This window comes from Delphinus delphis, chromosome 17 (assembly GCF_949987515.2).
Source record: "Delphinus delphis chromosome 17, mDelDel1.2, whole genome shotgun sequence".
Classification (NCBI taxonomy): Eukaryota; Metazoa; Chordata; class Mammalia; order Artiodactyla; family Delphinidae; genus Delphinus; species Delphinus delphis.
In genome coordinates this window covers 899,331-916,765 of record NC_082699.1, presented here as the reverse complement: position 1 = coordinate 916,765, position 17,435 = coordinate 899,331, and the positions used below count along the sequence as shown (strand labels likewise).

At 40.8% G+C, this 17,435-nt stretch overlaps 1 protein-coding gene across 2 annotated transcripts in view; it reads right to left on the bottom strand.

Annotated features, from left to right (window-relative positions):
- The window catches only part of UBE2V2 (ubiquitin conjugating enzyme E2 V2), a 34,198-nt gene that overhangs the window by 6,369 nt on the left and 10,394 nt on the right, over positions 1–17,435 (bottom strand). For both annotated transcript variants that reach the window (XM_060035364.1, XM_060035365.1), the window contains exons 2-3: positions 10,960–11,108; positions 6,277–6,402 (exon numbers count right to left, since the gene is read on the bottom strand). In XM_060035364.1, coding sequence (XP_059891347.1) covers positions 6,277–6,402; positions 10,960–11,108 — 275 coding nt within the window. The remainder of the gene's footprint in view (positions 1–6,276; positions 6,403–10,959; positions 11,109–17,435) is intronic.

The following is a 17,435-nucleotide window of genomic DNA, read 5'->3' as shown; positions in this document are numbered from 1 at the left end:
CCTCAGAACTCACCCACGGAGGACCACCTAGTCCCCGGCCCACCCCTCCACCTGGTGTTTGCCAAAAATAACCAGTGTCAATTGTGTGACACCTCGGAGACACAAACTACTATGTACAAAATAAGCAACAAGGATGTACTGTACGACACAGGGAAAGATAACCATTATATTGTAATAACTTTAAATGTAGTATAATTTATAAAAACACTGAATCACTATGTTGTACATCTGAAACAAATATAATACTGTAAATCAACTATATACTTCAATAAAAAATAAAAAAATTTTTAAATTAAAGAAATTGCTTAAACTGTTTCCACCTCTGCTGGGCGAGGAGGTGGTAAGAGGAAAGCAGGAAGGTGACCAAATACTTCACAGAAAAGCTGGGAAATGAGATGTCCAGTGAGGCTTTGAAAAGTTCCAACACACGCCTGTGAATCTAGAAGACACACATGTGCAGGGCTGTACAGGCTCAAAAGACCTGAGAAGGCCATAAACTCTCACCTATGGCTGACCTTGAGCAACATATAAAGAATTTGATTATGCACCATAACCAAGTGGGATTTATCCCAGTAGGGCAAGGTTGGTTCAATATATAAAAATCAATCAATGTAATACACCATATTAACAGAACAGAGAGCAAAAACCATGATTATCTCAACAGACACAAAATAGCTTTGACAAAATCCAACAACCTTTCATGATAAAAACACTCAACAAACTAGGTATATCAACCCAATACAGAGCACCTACAAAAAATATACAGCTAACAGCACACTCAATGGTGAAGGACTGAAAGCTTTCCTCCTGCGATAAGACAAGACAAGGACATCTGCTGCCATCACTGCTACTCAACACTGAACTGGAGGCTCTGGCCAGGCAACTAGGCAAGAAGATGAAATTAAAGGTTTTGAAAAGAAAGAAGTGAAACCATCTCTATGCGCAGATGCCGTGGCCTTGTACACAGATCCTAAGGCAGCCATTAAAGGAACTGCAACTGCTGGAGGGAATAAACGAGTAGAGCAAGGCTGCAGGGTACAGGATCCACAAACAAAACCTCATCTGTGTGCTTGCAATGAATGATCTGCAAAGAAACTCAAGGAAACAATGCCATTTACAACAGGATAAGAAACAGAAGTGTAGGCCATGCACACTGAATACTGTAAAAAAAAACTGTTGACAAAAGTATCCCATGTACATGGATCAGAACGCTTAAAGTCGTCGACAATCCTCCGCAAATTGATCTACAGATTTCACACAATCCCTATCAAAATTTCAACTGCCCTTTCTTTTCTTTTCTTTTTTGCAGAGCTGGACAAGTTGATCCTTTAATTCATATGGAAATGCAAGGAACCCAGAATAGCCGAAACAATATAAAAAAGAACACTTACTACAAAGCTACAGTAATCAAGAAGGGTGTGGGACTTCCCTGGCGGTCCATTGGTTAAGACACTGCACTTCCATTGCAGGGGGCGCGGGTTCGATCCCTGGTCAGTGAACTAAGATCCCGCATGCCGCGCAGGTGGCCAAAACAAACGAACAAACCAAACCAAACAAAAACAAAGGGTGGTGTTCACACAAGGATGGACATACAGATCAATGGAATGGAAAACGACTGAGAATGCAGATCAATGGAATGGAATACAACTGAGAACCCGAAGTAAATCCATGCACGTACAGTCAAAAGATCTCTGACAAGTGTGTCAACCATGGGGAAAGGACAGTCCCTTCAATAGACGGTGTTGGGACAACTGGACATTCACATGCAAAGGAATGGAGCTGGACCCTTAACTCAAAATGGATCAAAGGCCTAAATTAACAGCTGAAACAATAAAACTCTTAGAAAAAAACAGGAGTAAATCTCTGTGACGTTGGATTTGACAATGGTTTCTTAGATATAACAACTAAATACTTTCAATGAAAGAAAAAGTAGACAAATTGGCTATATAAATTTTTTAATTTTTGTGTTGAAAACATCAAGAAAACAAAGAGACAACCCACAGAATGAAACAAAATTCATGCAAATCATATACCTGACAAGGGGCTCTTGTTCAGTAAACTAAGAACTCTTAGAACTTAATAATAAAGGCTCAATATCTCAATTAAAATGTGGGCAAAGTGGATCGCGGCAGACAACTGTTATGGACTGCATGTTTGTGTCCCCCAAAACTCATGCGCTGAAACCCTGACCACCATGGGAAGGTACCAGGAGCTGAGGACCTTGGGAAGTAATTATCAATAGGTTTCGGTGAGGACCCAAGGGTGGAGCCACCACGATGGGATTAGGAGAGAACGAGACTGGAACTTGCTCTGTCCTCCCCGTGAAGACCCAGCAAGAAGTCAGTCATCTGCAGCCCAGAAGGAGGGTCCTCACCAGAACCCAACCACGTGGGAACCCTGATCTCAGACTTCCCAGCCTCCAGCCTGTGAGAAATAATCTCTGCTGTCCAAACTAGCCCCAGTTTAGGGTCTTTTTGTGACAGCAGTCAAACTAAGACAGCAGCTTTTGTGATGGTTCCCGAAGATCTTCAACTCCTGACATTCACGTCCTATGTGACCCCTCCCTGGAGTGTGGGCTGGACAGAACGCTGGGATATGACTTCTGACGTTAAGCTACAAAAATACTCCAGCTTCCATCCTGCTCTTTCTTGCTTTCACTCCCCTGCTTTGCAGACGGAAACCAGCTGCTGTGCTGTGAACTGCTCTGTGGCCTCTGGCTATAGTGTATAAGGAACTGAAGGCTGACTGAGAACCTGACTACTGCCAACACCTACGTGAGTGAGGCCAGGGCTGCATCCTTCCTCAGTCGAGCTTTCAGCAGAGACCACAGCACAGGCTGGCATGTGGGCTGCAGCCCTGTGAAAGGCCCTGGGCCACAGTCCCAGCCCACAAAGACTGTGAGACAATAAATCCTTGTCGTTTTAGACGGTTCTGAATAGACATTTCTCCAAAGAGGGTAAAAAAAAATGGCCAATAAGCAGGTGAAAAGGTGCCTAACTAGGGGAATGCAAATCAAACCACAATGAATATCAATCAAAAGAAAACCTGATGCCTAATCCAGTCACTCTATACAAACACCTACACTCCAATAATTAAACTAGGACTTAATTTCTCTGCTTCCAGGTCCCCACTGGCTGGCCAGCCTGACTATATGAAGCGTTGGTAGGGATGGACAGTCCAGGCACTTACACACAGTGAGCATGACAGACATGGACAACCCTGGAAGAGCCCGGGCGGAAGTCAGTCAAGCTGAAGACAAGCCTCACCCAGACCCCACCTCAGCAGACATCCTACTTGTACGTGAACGTCCTAGAGCAGGGCCACTGAAATCACCTTTCACGGAACAGCCCAAGGCCTTGCACTGATTTTTACTGGTCCACCACAAGATAAACACAGAAATTCAGAGCAGCCTTTAGAGAGTTCTACAGCAATTTAACGGAGAAACTTTTATCTTAAAAAATCTGAGCTTGGGCCTCCCTGGTGGCGCAGTGGTTGAGGGTCCGCCTGCCGATGCAGGGGACACGGGTTCGTGCCCCAGTCCGGGAAGATCCCACATGCCGCGGAGTAGCCGGGCCCGTGAGCCGCGGCCGCTGAGCCTGCGCGTCCGGAGCCTGTGCTCCGCGGCGGGAGAGGCCACAACGGTGAGAGGCCCGCGTACCGCAAAAAAAAAAAAAAAAAGTCACTGACATATGAGTCCACACAAAAGGGATACAACACAGAAGCATACACAAACGTGCACAGTAAAAACACAACCATGCGTGAAACGATAAATGCCAAATCTGAGATGGAACCACCTCTGAGGAAAGAGAAAGGGGAAACCGGGAAAGGCACAAAGTTAACTCTGTATAATGCAGTCTTTCTTTAAAAAAAGACCTGTTACAAATAAGACAAAAAGGTTAAGATTTGAGGAGGGTAAGTGGAGGATGTTGGTTACATCATTCTCTAAAACCTGCCTGTGTGTTAGAAACAATTCTTTTAAAAACGCCAAAAATAAAAACAAAGAGAAAAGAAAAATGATAATTTACAGTAACTGCTACAAAGGGGAAGAATAAAAGAGTGACTGTAGCAGAGTAACAAAACAGACACAGTTCAGACTGGGAGTCAGGACAGAACTCTCTGAGAGTGACACTTACACAGCGAAGTGAAGAAAGAGTCCGTAAGGATGTCCACCCTGGAAGCACAGAAAGTGCAACGGTCTTGAGGCGAAAGGAAAGGTGTGCAGGGCCGCGAGCACCGTGAGCCCCCAGGGAGCCAGGGCAGAGAGTGTGCACGTGTGGCTGAAGCCACTGCAGGATTTTAAAGCACAGAAGCGACAGGACACAACCTGTGCCTCAGAAAGATCCCTCTGCTGCTTGCTTTGTAAAGACTGGGGGAGGTAAAGCAGGAGAATCAGAGAGGCTGTGCAGGGCCCAGACAAGAGATGATGGCTAACATTCACTCGGTGGCAACGTAAGGAGAAAAGTAAAATCGGACTCGAGTTACATTTTCAACAAAGACTAACAGACCTTAATGCTAGAGGGTTTAAGGAGGAGAGGCAGAGAAGGACGCATAATGTCCAAAATGAGATCAGATGAGCTCGTAAGGCAGGTCTGAAATTTAATCCTGAATTTCCTAGTTCCCACAACAATGTAGAACTCACTATGAATTACCTAATTTGCAGAGTCTATAATATGAAAACAAACCAGCAGTTGTGAAGAACAGCTATTCCTGGTAAAGAAATTTCACAAAAATGTCTTCCTCATAAAGGCAAAGTTGTATGTCATAAAAGAAATTCCCTAAACAATATCCCTTCTGTAAATTCAAACTGTTTTGTAATCCTCCTTCCATCACATCTCCTAATATTACTGACACAGAAATAGTTAAGCATGCATGCTGTAATTTCTAGAATAACCACTGGAAGAACAGAAACAATGAAAAGAATCGAGAATGGCCATTTCAAAAGTAGGCAAGAAACAAGAAACACATGTAAAGATAGAAACCACAAGATAAGATGATTATACACCTGAACGCATCAACACATTGTACAATAAATGTCCATGGACTGATGCCCTAGCAGGCAGGGCAGGGAGGACTCTCAGGGCCCAGCACCGGCTGGCGCCCCGCACGCACCGCACGCAGGGAGGTATGGGAGTGGCCCAGCAGGTCCAGGGCTGAGATGCCCAATAGCGCTCCTCCAGTCAGGGTCATGCTTTTCTCCGGTGCACCCAGCAGGGAGGAGCCAGCCCACCTGGAGCCCTGGGGTGGGGTGGGGGCCGGACGGCCAGCTGTGTGTCCAGGACCCAGCCTGCTGCTGGAAGTGTGCTTTCACACAGGGGGACTGAGCACATGCAGGTAAACACACTGGGCAACAGAAAGCAGGTTTCTCACCACTGAAGGCAAGAACTACAAGCTTAGAAAGGATGAAATCTGAAAAACACCCTGCAGTGTTGGAACAGAACTGGAGATGATGGTATAAACTCATGGTGTGGGATGGATGATGGACGGAAGAGAAGGAAAGAGTGAGAGAGGAAGGAAGGCTAGCTGTACAGATGTGACACCTGGGCTAAAACTATAAAGAAAAAGTGACAGAACACAAAAGAAATGCTCCAGGTGTTAATTACCATTGCTGGGGAAAGGGAACACGGGGACGGGATGAGTAGGCGCACACAGAAGTTAAGGTAACGTTCTGTTCCTATGACAGATGATGTTCATGCTATCATCACGTTATCATGCTTCCTAACACGTATTCTGCATGTGAGGGTGCTCTCAACACGGCACCTCAAGAGCCTTCGCTTCAAGTTCTAGTACTCGTATGAACCTAAGACTCGTACTGGAAATTATTTCCGCTCACTTCCTTCTGTGAGTCAGGCAGAGCACATCATTTTGATTTATTTGCTTTAAACAACCATGCTCAACCACGACTGTCTGTTCCCGTACAGACATACTTGTTCCTCAAAGAAAAACCTCCTCTTCATGAATATCCATCCTTTTAATCTCACCAATGTACCTTAACCCTAAAGAAAAATGTTAATTCAAAGAGAAATAATGACTTTCTTATCACCAAACAAGGATTCAGCTGAAATATGACTACTGAAGCAATTAATAAAACCCTCACCTCTATCTAGGCTAGTACATAAAGGTTCTTAAGGAAAGGTCCATTCAAAAGAGAAAAACAACATGGGATAAACTGTTTTAGACTTTCCGCTAAACAAAGGTCCTTTTGTTGTTGTTGTTTTAACATTCTCCTGACTATATATTTATAGGTTATGTAAGAATAAAATGACTACTTTAACTTACCATTCCACTGGAATTATTTACTCCGTTCATATTAATTTTGGTTACAAATCTAACTGATGGAGGTGCTTCTGGGTATTTAGGTCCACATTCTACTTTCAGGCTATATATTCTGTTTTCATAATTTGTCTGGAAGGCAAAAATAATAATAATAATATTGAAGTGCTAATCAAGAGGGAAAGTACAATATAAATGTATTTAATATTACCACTTGTATGATCAAGAATTTACTTTTCTATGCATTTATTTGATCTATATGGCTAGAAAAAAGGCAGCAAGCACACTTAAAAGTAGAGATTTTACAAAATTAAATAATTCTACAAAGTAATATCAAAATGATCAGAACTTGCTTTTGTGGCACAGACAATGCCTATAACAAATTAAAAGGAAAAAACAGACCACTTAAATTCAGATTTTACTAAAAAGTCCATATTGTGGCTTGACCTGTGTCACACATATATAAAGGTTCCCATTTTTCCAGGACAATTCTGTTTATTCTTACTGCTCCTGTAGTAATTATTAATAATACTTCATTTCATTCTCAAAAGGGTCTGGCTGGACAATAAATTATATGGTTACCCCATTTATACAGCAATCAATATATCTTCTGGTATAAACACCATATTATACCATTGTCCAGCACTAGAACAATTAATTCATGCCTCTTGTTAGTTACATTTACATTACTACTTCATTAATTTTGTTGTCCATTAAATTCCATTATCTAAATTCAGAGATACAATACCCAACTTTTATTTTTCCACATCATTTAAAAACAGGGTTTCTTAATCGAGAAGTTGAACATTACCATATTATAAAACAGCCATTTTAAAGCTACCAGACTTAATGCTTTTAGATTTTTCAAGGCTTACTTTCATGCCTATAATTAACTCTTCTTTATCCTTATGGCTTCTGTTCACTAGGTAAACTTATTAGTGTTCAATTAAAACAAGAAAGTAAAAAAATAAATGGAAGTGACAAATTTCATACCTGTTGATTCCTGTATAAACATGGGAAAAAAGAAGTTAACCATCTATAGATTTCACTTACCCCAACTGATCCACAGCTTCCTCTCCCTTAAGTAAGAGTTCTCCCAAGCGGAGGTCAGGTCTGGGTTATTAAACTACCGTAATTTAAAATGTATACAACAATCTTATACATATATTATTATATATTTCAATATTTTAAAAAAGAAACAGCTGGATAAAACTCATCCAAGTTTAACAGCAAACATATATTAATAATATGCCCAGGACCTGGAGAGGTTTAAACAGGACTAAAGGTCAAGGAAATCATCTGGTCTGTCGTTCTCCAATCACATGCACAGCAGCCTCTCTAGAAAACTTGCGTTAAAAATAATAATAATTTTTTTAAATGATACAAATGAACTTATATACAAAACAGAAACAGACTCACAGACATAAAAAGCAAACTTATGGTCACCGAAGGGGAAAGTGGCAGGGGGAGGGGTAAATTAGGAGTTTGGGGTTAACAGATACACACTACTATACATAAAATAGATAACCAACAAGGACCTACTGTAGAGCACAGGGAAAACGATACTCAATATTTTGTAATAACCTACCAGGGAAAAGAATCTGAAAAAAAATAGATATGTATGTATAACTGAATCACTTTGCTGTGCACCTGAAACTAACACAACATTGTAAACTATACTTCAATAAAAAAAGAAATAAAAGGAAAAAAAATTTTTCTTAAATAGCCCCTGACAAATTCCATATTGTTAAAAATACTCAAAGTACATGGAAACAACTAGAACTCTCATACTTTGCTGGTTGTAGGGAATGGTATAATCATTTTGGAAACAATATGGCATTTTCTTATAAAGATAAATAAGCACACACCTCCCCTACCAAGTAGGAATTCCATTCCTAGGCACTTTATCCAAGAGAAATGGAAACAAACCTATGTTCACAAGAAGACTTGTAATCACAGCAGCTTTACTTGTAATGGGCAGGGAGTACTGTGATCAGGAGAAGCGATAAGCACACTGTGGCATCTCTGTGAAACACACCACTACCCACTTCTTGGAACAACACAGCTGATCCCGAGACGTTATATGCCAAGTCAAAAGAAGCGGGCCTCTAAGCACACACACTGCACGATTCCACTGGCACGAAGTCCTACAACACACAAGACTACTCTAGGGGGTAGGGAGTAGTGACTGGGGCAGGGCGGGGAGGGGCACAGGGAATTTCTGGCGGCACAGACATGTTCTGTATCTTGACATGGGTGCGGGTAACAGGCTCCATTTGTCGAAAATCATGGTAATATCTATGCATTTCACTATATGCAAATTATACCTCAATCTAAGCTAGCCTACAATGATTAAACATCCTAACTTTTGGTACCTTTGATTAATTTCATCACCCTTGAATTTTAAATTAACAGCCAAGTCTTTCTGTTGTCTAACAAAAGAGTGACAGAAAAGAGAGTAGTAAAAGGAACTAATGTTTATTAATTATGTACTACACATACTCTCTTATTGTCTAATTATTAATTCATTTAATTCTCAAAACTTCTAAAGTAAGTATACATATAAGGAAACTTGGAAATGTTACTAAACATCTAATGCTAAAAAATACTGCTTAGAAAATTTAATACACAAACATATATGGAAAAACAAAATCGCTAATTATATAAATCCAAATAAATAGTGGAAAAACATAAAAAACCAGGGATCTTAGTAACATATAAAAAACATATAAAAAACCGAGAAACAACTAATCAAGTAACAGAATGCTGAGGTAGGAATTCTCCTGTTACCCTAAAGCTGGGGACAAAATTGTTCTGAATCTGGCACCTTCCAAAGAAAAACCAACTAAGCCGAGATGCCGCCCCTGCAGGTTTTATTAAAAGGCAGCTGAGCAGCTGAATGAGTGCTGGGACCGCCCACTCTCACCCAGCCCCCCAGGCCTCAGCAGGCGGGGAAGCCTGGCTGGAAAGCCTGGCTGGAAGGACAGGGCCTCTCAGGGGTGCCTCCCGCTCCACAGAAAGGGGAAGGGGCTCCAAGACAACCCCCACCAGCAGAAAGCGGCAGGGGGCAGCATCCTGTCTCTGCGCCCCCTGCAAGCAGGCCTAGCCCCATCTGACCCTACAGCAGCCTTGGCTCCCACTGGGCACAGCAACCCAGCGAGCTTCCTGTGGTTCAGTGACACCAGGAAACAGCTAGTTCGGGGGTTCTGCTGATGACCCCAACCGGGTGAGAGAGACTTGTGAACTAGGTTACAGGGCAGCCCACAAAATCATGGGGGGTCTTATGCACAAACTCCAAAACACTCTTAAAGTCTCTTAGAGGTAGCGACTGGAGAAAAACCAAATGTAAATCATTTCGAATGTATACTCCACCCAGTTCAGACTGTCCAATCTTCAAGCTGTTCATTAGATAAGAATGCTCATTATTATAAGCACTTACTTTTACCAAAAAGACCATATGGTGATACTGTTCACAGGCAGTGAAAATCAAGGTTTTCATTACAAATACCAAGTTATAAAACATCAAGAATTCTAACCATCAGGATTTTATTTCCTTCCTCACATAACTTATGGAAAAATCAGAGCACTGGAGGGAAGAGGCAACTTGTTAGTTTAGCAGAGTGCACAAATTCTGCAAAGGAATACCAGAAAATGCAAAACATACATTAATTCATTCTCTAAAGTTAACATTGCTAATTACCTGACCATTTTCCTTTTAGAAAAAATAAAGAGGAAATCTAAACTCTACCTAACAGCAAAACAGTTGAAATGCTCCCATCACAGGCAGCAAACAATATACAAAACCAAAGACTAAGAAAACCTTCATATTTGTGTTCTTTCCAACAAGTCAAAAAACATACAATACATATTTCCAAGAGTCACTGCAGGGTGCGCAGTAAATGGGGCCTTTGAGTAAGGAATGCAACGCAGAAAAAAATTTCCCAGAGTCTGAAAAAGATTTTGAGTAAAAATAGAAAGTCATAAACTTGAGAAAGACCTAAGAATAAAACAACAGGTCTGTTGCCAGCAATGCTAGAAAACATGCAAGAATCAGCCTCGTCTACATATTTTATAGATGAAAACATGGAGGCCAGAACATTTCCATGGCGAGTCAACTGTCACTGGCCAACAGCAATGTGCACTCAACACAAACCAATTTAGAAACCCTGATGACACACACAGCGGGTTAGTAACATGTTACATCAAAATACACTCTTTGCTCTTCCCAAATACCCCTCCATTTCCTCACCTTTTCTCCTCTCTATCTGGAATGTTCTCCATCCCCATCACCACCTTCTGAAATCCTACCAGCCAGTCCTTTAAGGCTCATTCCAAAGGCAACTTCCTCCACTGTTCAGCCTTCCTCAATTATTCCAGCTAGAAGAAACATATTCTAAAGTCCCGCAGTGAACTTTCTCTGCCGTATTCAGAATCTATCATTTGTCTTCATTTCTTCTCCTCTACTCAACTGCAAACACTTTGGCAGCAATGATTGTATCGGTCTTTCCCCCCAATCCTCCAGAAAATCAAGCATCAATAAATGTATACAAAATAAGTAAAAGGTGAGGAAGTGTTTCAGTTAAAGTTATCATAATTATTTATTTTAATATCAATATTATAAAATAAAATGCTTACTCTAAAGTGACAATAAATATTAATAGAAAAAAATATGTAATTTATAGCACTGACCCTTGGTGGCCCAATAATCATGCCTGTCCACCTTGTAAGTGTCATATCTTCATCATCTTCCAGGCCCCAGCTAACCGTACCATCGCCTACTCCTTTTTGTCCTTCTTCAAGTTCTTCCAACAAGCGAAAATTACGAGGAACTTTAACGCCTATACAAAAGAATGTCAATGTAAATGTAAAAAGCTCATAATTATAAGGGCTACACATATTCAAATTCAGCTTTTCCCAAATTAACCTTTAAAAATTATTTCCCAAAAAGACAAAATTCCCTTTAAAAAGCATTCTGCCCCCAAAAATGCTGACTCTAAAAACCCTTCAAAATGAAAACGCTAAAGAAAGCACTGTTCCAAACATTAACAGCAGTACAGAACATGTATATAAATTCCTAAGCAATCAGTTTTAAACTGACATAAATCAATCATAAGGGAATCATCGTAAGTCATTATTTTTCCATAACTGAGACTCCTGTTCCTCAGCCAAGAACACGACATCGAATAAACAGGCGTGACCAGGAAGTCCATAAAAGCTCCATTTCATTAGCATGTACTCTCCAGTAATCTTCAAAGAAGAGAATTATGTTCCATCTGTAAAAACGCACTAAGAGGTACTATTTTGAGAATGCTGACCCCACCCTCGGTCTTGAGCCAGTCTGCTGGCTGCCTAATAACCAGGGGGCCCCGTCTCCCCCGTCAGCAGGCTGGAGGCTGGAAAGCCAGCCTCCTGGATGTTTCCTAAGACACGTCCTTCTCATCTGGGCCCAACCCAGCAACAGTTTCACAATCCAACAGCCTTTCTCACACCTCCACTTCTTTAGACCTCCTCATTCTACTTATTTCTAAAGTCTTACCACAGAAATGTTCCTCTCTGCCTAGAACCCCCAGCCTTTCACGGTCCCTACTCCCTCACTCTCACTGAACCTGGTCTTTGCCACCATTCTGACCTCCAACCCCTGGAACCAACCATGATTTGTGCACTTTATCACAACCTATCCTAGGATCACTGGCCTGGCCTCTCTAGAGGATGGACCCTGTGGTTTTCTGTGTTCTCAATAGCATCTAGCATGAAACACCCTCCAGGCCCACTGCACAAGTCTTGAAAAAAATCAGGACCCTCTCCTTCTGGCTCTGGAGCACCGCCTCTCTCCCTCCTTCCCTCCCTCTCACATGCAAGCACACAGACAATCATGAGGCAGGAAAAAAAGTGACGTCTCTTTTAAGGCGACTGTCATTTTGTATAACTTATCTCTCTTGCTGAAACTAAAACATTTCTTTCAGTTACTAATTTGTAGTAATGCTTCTGGACAAATAATGGAAAGCCAATAAGTACTGTAACTTAAAAACACTAGCCACGGGGCTTCCCTGGTGGTGCAGTGGTTATGAATCCGCCTGCCAATGCAGGGGACACGGGTTCGATCCCTGGTCCGGGAAGATCCCACATGCCACAGAGCAACTAAGCCCGTGCGCCACAACTACTGAGCCTGCGAGCCACAACTACTGAAGCCCGTGCGCCTAGAGCCTGTGTTCCGCAACAAGAGAAGCCACCGCAATGAGAAGCCTGCACACCGCAATGAAGACCCAACGCAGCCAAAAATAAAATAAATTATATTAAAAAAAAACTAGCCACTTAATGTACTGTGCTTCATAAAAAAGGCTTGAAAATCTTAGGTCACAGAAATATGGGGCTGTTATAAATCACAAAAACAAGAGTACTCATTATCACAACTACAATAACTAGTAATAACCATTTGTTCAGGGTACACTGTGTGCTATTTTAAATAAATTATCCCATTTGATCCTAAAAGCACTCATTTTACAGTTATAGAAACTGAAGTTTGGAAGAGTAAGTGACCTACCCAAGGTCACACACACACACATACAAGCGGCAGATCCAGTATTAAAACCCAGTTTCTAGACCAAAGTCACTCTCTTAACCGGTGGGTTATACAGCGAGCCATCCCGGCAGCATCGTGGGTGCTGCCCAAGGCCAGCTCCCAGAGCCGCTGCCTCCCAGACAAGGGCCCCGGTCCCGTTTTCTCATCTATAAAAGGGAGACCACGGTGGCTTCTGCTCCAAAGAACCACTGTGAAAATTAAACAAGGTATCTATCTTAAACAGAATAAATGTTGACTATGACCAGTTTAGTGTCCATATTAAATAAAATTACAAAAAACTTCCATTCACCTCCATCTACGTTTTGGGAGAATTCAAGCTCTCTGTACAGTCCTGAAGGTTGGCCCCCAGGAAACAGTCCCCTGAGCTCTAAGTTTCTATGCACATAACACTGGGACAACTGCTCTTCCCTGCAGCTGCACAGTCAGAATCTCCACCATCTATTGCTACTGACTTGCTTTTTAAAGGCTTCTTAAAGGACCCTGATTACCCTTACCATTATGAAGTCATTCCCGAAGAAAAATTCTAAATTTGTGTTGAATTTTGTTGCCTCCTTTTTATTAACAATTCAGTCAGGTGAGCTTTATGCGCATCCAAAACTACAAAGTAAACAATGTAAAAGTAATGTTTCTTTTTACATAAGTGCCATAAAAGTGAGAAACCTAGTGACTGCTAAACTTTTCACCATTTCTCTATGCTGCATTTGGGGAAACAGTTCCAAGATTAATGGATCAGTTATTGGCAATGTTAACATTTAAAAGATTATAGCAGCTAAGATTATTTTGTTTTTAAAGTATAAGACTCAAAACAAACACCAGTGAGCTATATTTTTAAATTCAGGGCTAGAGTACTCTGGTTTTATTTCAACCAAGCACTAATGTCTGTGAAGAGAAAACACCACGAGATGGGGATGTTGGTCTGTGAGTGTTGCAGTGTGTACATAAGCTGCCCTCTGGATCTCTTGCCATGTCTGAGCCGCCTTCTATTAGTTCTGCTTGCCTTTTTCCTATGCGTGTATATGTGTGCATGTTGTTGTTATTACTGTTGTTGTTTAATAGTTTTAAATACTTTAATCCCTTAGTCTGGGATCTTCATTAAAAGAAAAAAATCCTCAGAGACCATCCAGTCCAAAACCTAACTCTTTAGAGAAAAGAAAATTCTCACCAGGAAAAGTTAGGTGATAATCCTAAAGTCACTTAACTACCAGTTAGTTACCAAACCAAGTCAAAAACCCAAGTCTCCAGGCATCCACTAATCTAGTCTCCTCCTTACTACATTACAATGAACCTCCATTCATAAGATGTAAGACCCAAAATAATATTATTCAAAAGCAAAATGCTGAATGCAAACAACCTAGAAAACATGCTTCCAGTTTTTAATCTCAAGGCTATCCGATTCCTAAAAATGTAACTTTAATTCCCACAATACCAAAAGTAAAGGCATAAACACTGCCAAATAAAAACTAGAATGAGTCTTGAAATGCTGTTTATTAGGAACATGGATTTCCCAATTATAACTCATAAATATTTTTACTTTTTTCAGTTATAAGGAAAAAAGCCCAAATAAAACCTTAAACAGTAATAAATCTGTCAATCTATCCACACAAACATAAGAAATAACAGCAAAGCAAATTTAACATCACTTTGCAACCAACCATCTAAATTAAGAAAGCTCTGATAACACTAAAAAAAAAAAAAAAAAAAAGATGAGGTGGTATAGTTTTGAAGAGGGCCAGGTGAATTCCAGTTCTACACTCTGGGATGTAGCAAACCCAAAAATAAATAACTATGAACATTTCAGTGTTCTTTCTTTCCAGATTACTTTTGATATATAGTAATATATGGTTTCTGTGTTTTTTCCCAAATGATATCATGACTCATAATTTTGTAACTTGCTCTTTTCCTCACTTACAAACATGTTTCTATATAAGCATAATCAAGTACCATTTTTAAATGTCCTGGCGAATAATATTAGTCATGTTGGGGAACGGGGTGGGCAGGACTTCACTGGACACCCTTTCACACTGTTTGACCAGGTGAATCATCATCACCTACAGAAATGAAAGGAAAACCCCCATACAAACAGAATGAATTTCTTCCATCTTATCTGCTTTCCAGCCCTAGGTAGCTGGTCCTCACGAACACCCCAGCTCCCCGCACTACACGCCCAGAGTGGCGGTGGTAGGTTAGGGGAGGCAGTGTCGGGGCGCCCAGCTTATGGGCCGGCCAGGCTGCGTAACTGCCCCTGCAGAGTTCTCTTAGGCGCTTGGGCTTCTGTCACCCTTCGACACACCTGAGGAGGCACGCTGCTAAGATGGAACTCCTGAACAGTCCCACTTGTAATCTGAGTGCTTGCTTCCCATCCCACTCTGGGAGTTCGGAGTCCCCGCAAACTCCCAGCAGGCTGACTTAGTTAAAATGGACATATTTATTGAGCACCTCCTATGTGACAGACATTTGCTAAAAGCTTTACAGGCAGAAGCATTAAATTTTACCTTATGTTGTTTTAACATCACCATTTCACTAAGTAAGAAAATTAAGGCTTAAACTACTAGGTTGGGCCACACGAGTGAAACTGCTGATGTTCAGGCATCTCTGTGATCAACAGAAAGTGATTTTGCAAGGTTCACCCTGAAAACATGGAGAGCGAGTGGGGGAGGCGAGGAGGGAACAAGTCTCAAAGCCCAAGCTGCCCGCCATTACTCTCACTCCCTCCCCTCAGTCCTGGATGGCACGCACATCCCTGGCCCTGCAAATCTGATGGGAGGAGGAACATGTCATTACCAGCTGTGGGGGCAACTGCCAAAAATAAATCCTGCTCTGAACGCTGGTAAAAAGAGCCTTTCCATGTATCACACACCTGGGTGTGCGCGAAGGCAAATATTTCCCTACCCAGGGAAATAATATAACTGTCATTTTGTATTTTTCAAAGTACTTTCCCATACAGTCATCTAACTGAATAAGGGAAATATCTTTTGAGGTATGATGGGCAGATATATCCACATTTTCACAAAGATCAAAGACATGAAGTAACTCACTCAGGATCATGGCAAGACAGTAGCTGAGTCAAAAGTGAAATTCACATTTCTCAGCATGAGTACAACTGTTTCCATTACTGTATACTGCATACTTCAGAAAATAAAAAAGAAAGCAGGGAAACTTCAGAATGTGTACGACTTAAAACACATATTTTTCAAAATATACATACTGTTGAAATTCACTATATAAACAAAAACATCATAAAGAGAGTTTTAAAATTCAAGTCTAAGAAATAGGGACTTACCTTCTGATTTTGCATTGCTTAAAATTATATATTAACAGAAGCATTTATAAAAGCTCTCTGTGAATAATATTTTCTAATTTTTCAGAAATTTAAGACTCAAATTATTTGTTTGGTTTTAACATTCTTTTCTTCCTTAATGGGATGAAACAAAATTAGGAAAACACCACATGTAGAGGAACATGCATTAGGCATCAAAGCACTGGGAAACCTATTTGATCATATCCATTACTTCTACATTAATTCATCCCTTCACTCAATAAACCTTTGACTACTGGACGTAGTTACTATGCTAGGCACTTGATACCAGGAGGACCAAAACCTTTGTTTGCCCTCAAGAGGTTTACAGTCTATGAGAGGAGGACAGTTAAAGAGATAGAACAACACAAAGTAAAACATCCTCTGGGGACACCTAGGAAGGACAACCAACCCCAAAGAACAGACGAGGAAGGTCTCCTTGAAGAAGAAACTCTCCAGGTGCAACATAAAAGAAACCATTCAGGAAGAGAGTAGGTGAAAATATTCAGGACATCAGTGGGGAAAATTAAAAAACATAAGCAAAGAATGTCAAAAAACTGAATAAACAGAGCCATCTGCCTACATGAGAAACTCACTGCAAATACATAAGTTCTCCTCAAACTAATCCACAGATTCTTACAATTTAAACTGAAATTCCAATAGCACTGTTCTTGGAACAGAACAAAGAGTCCTAATATTCTTATGGAAAACTTAAGGAGCAGGAGTTTGGAGAAAACTTTTAAAGAAAAAGAAAACAGAGGGGATAACTTCCCTAGATATTAAGACTTCCCCATCAGCCAAAGAAAGTAAGATAATGTGAAGTCAGTGCAAGAATCGACAAACTAATGAAAAAGAAAGCCCCCAAACAGATACATGCATGTATGAAAACAGGATATGTAACAAAGGCAGCATTAAGAGTCGGCAGGGGGACTTTCCTGGCAATCCAGAGGTTGAGACTTTGCCTTCCAAAGCAGGGGGTGCAGGTTCGGTCCCTGGTCAGAGCTAGGATCCCACACACCTTGTGGCCAAAAAACCAAAACATAAAACAGAAGCAATACTGCAATAAATTCAATAAAAACTTTAAAAAATGGTCCACATCAAAAAAAAAGAAAGAAAGAAAGAGTCAGCAGGAATCCACACTAAAAGAAGACCAATCTTGAATCATGTACCAGAAAAATATATATGTAATTATTTTGCTTTAAAGAACATTAGCGGAAAACTGGCAGTCTGAACAGGGCCCAGAGATAAAAGTTCGGTATCAAAGTTAATTTTTTGATTTTGATAATTATA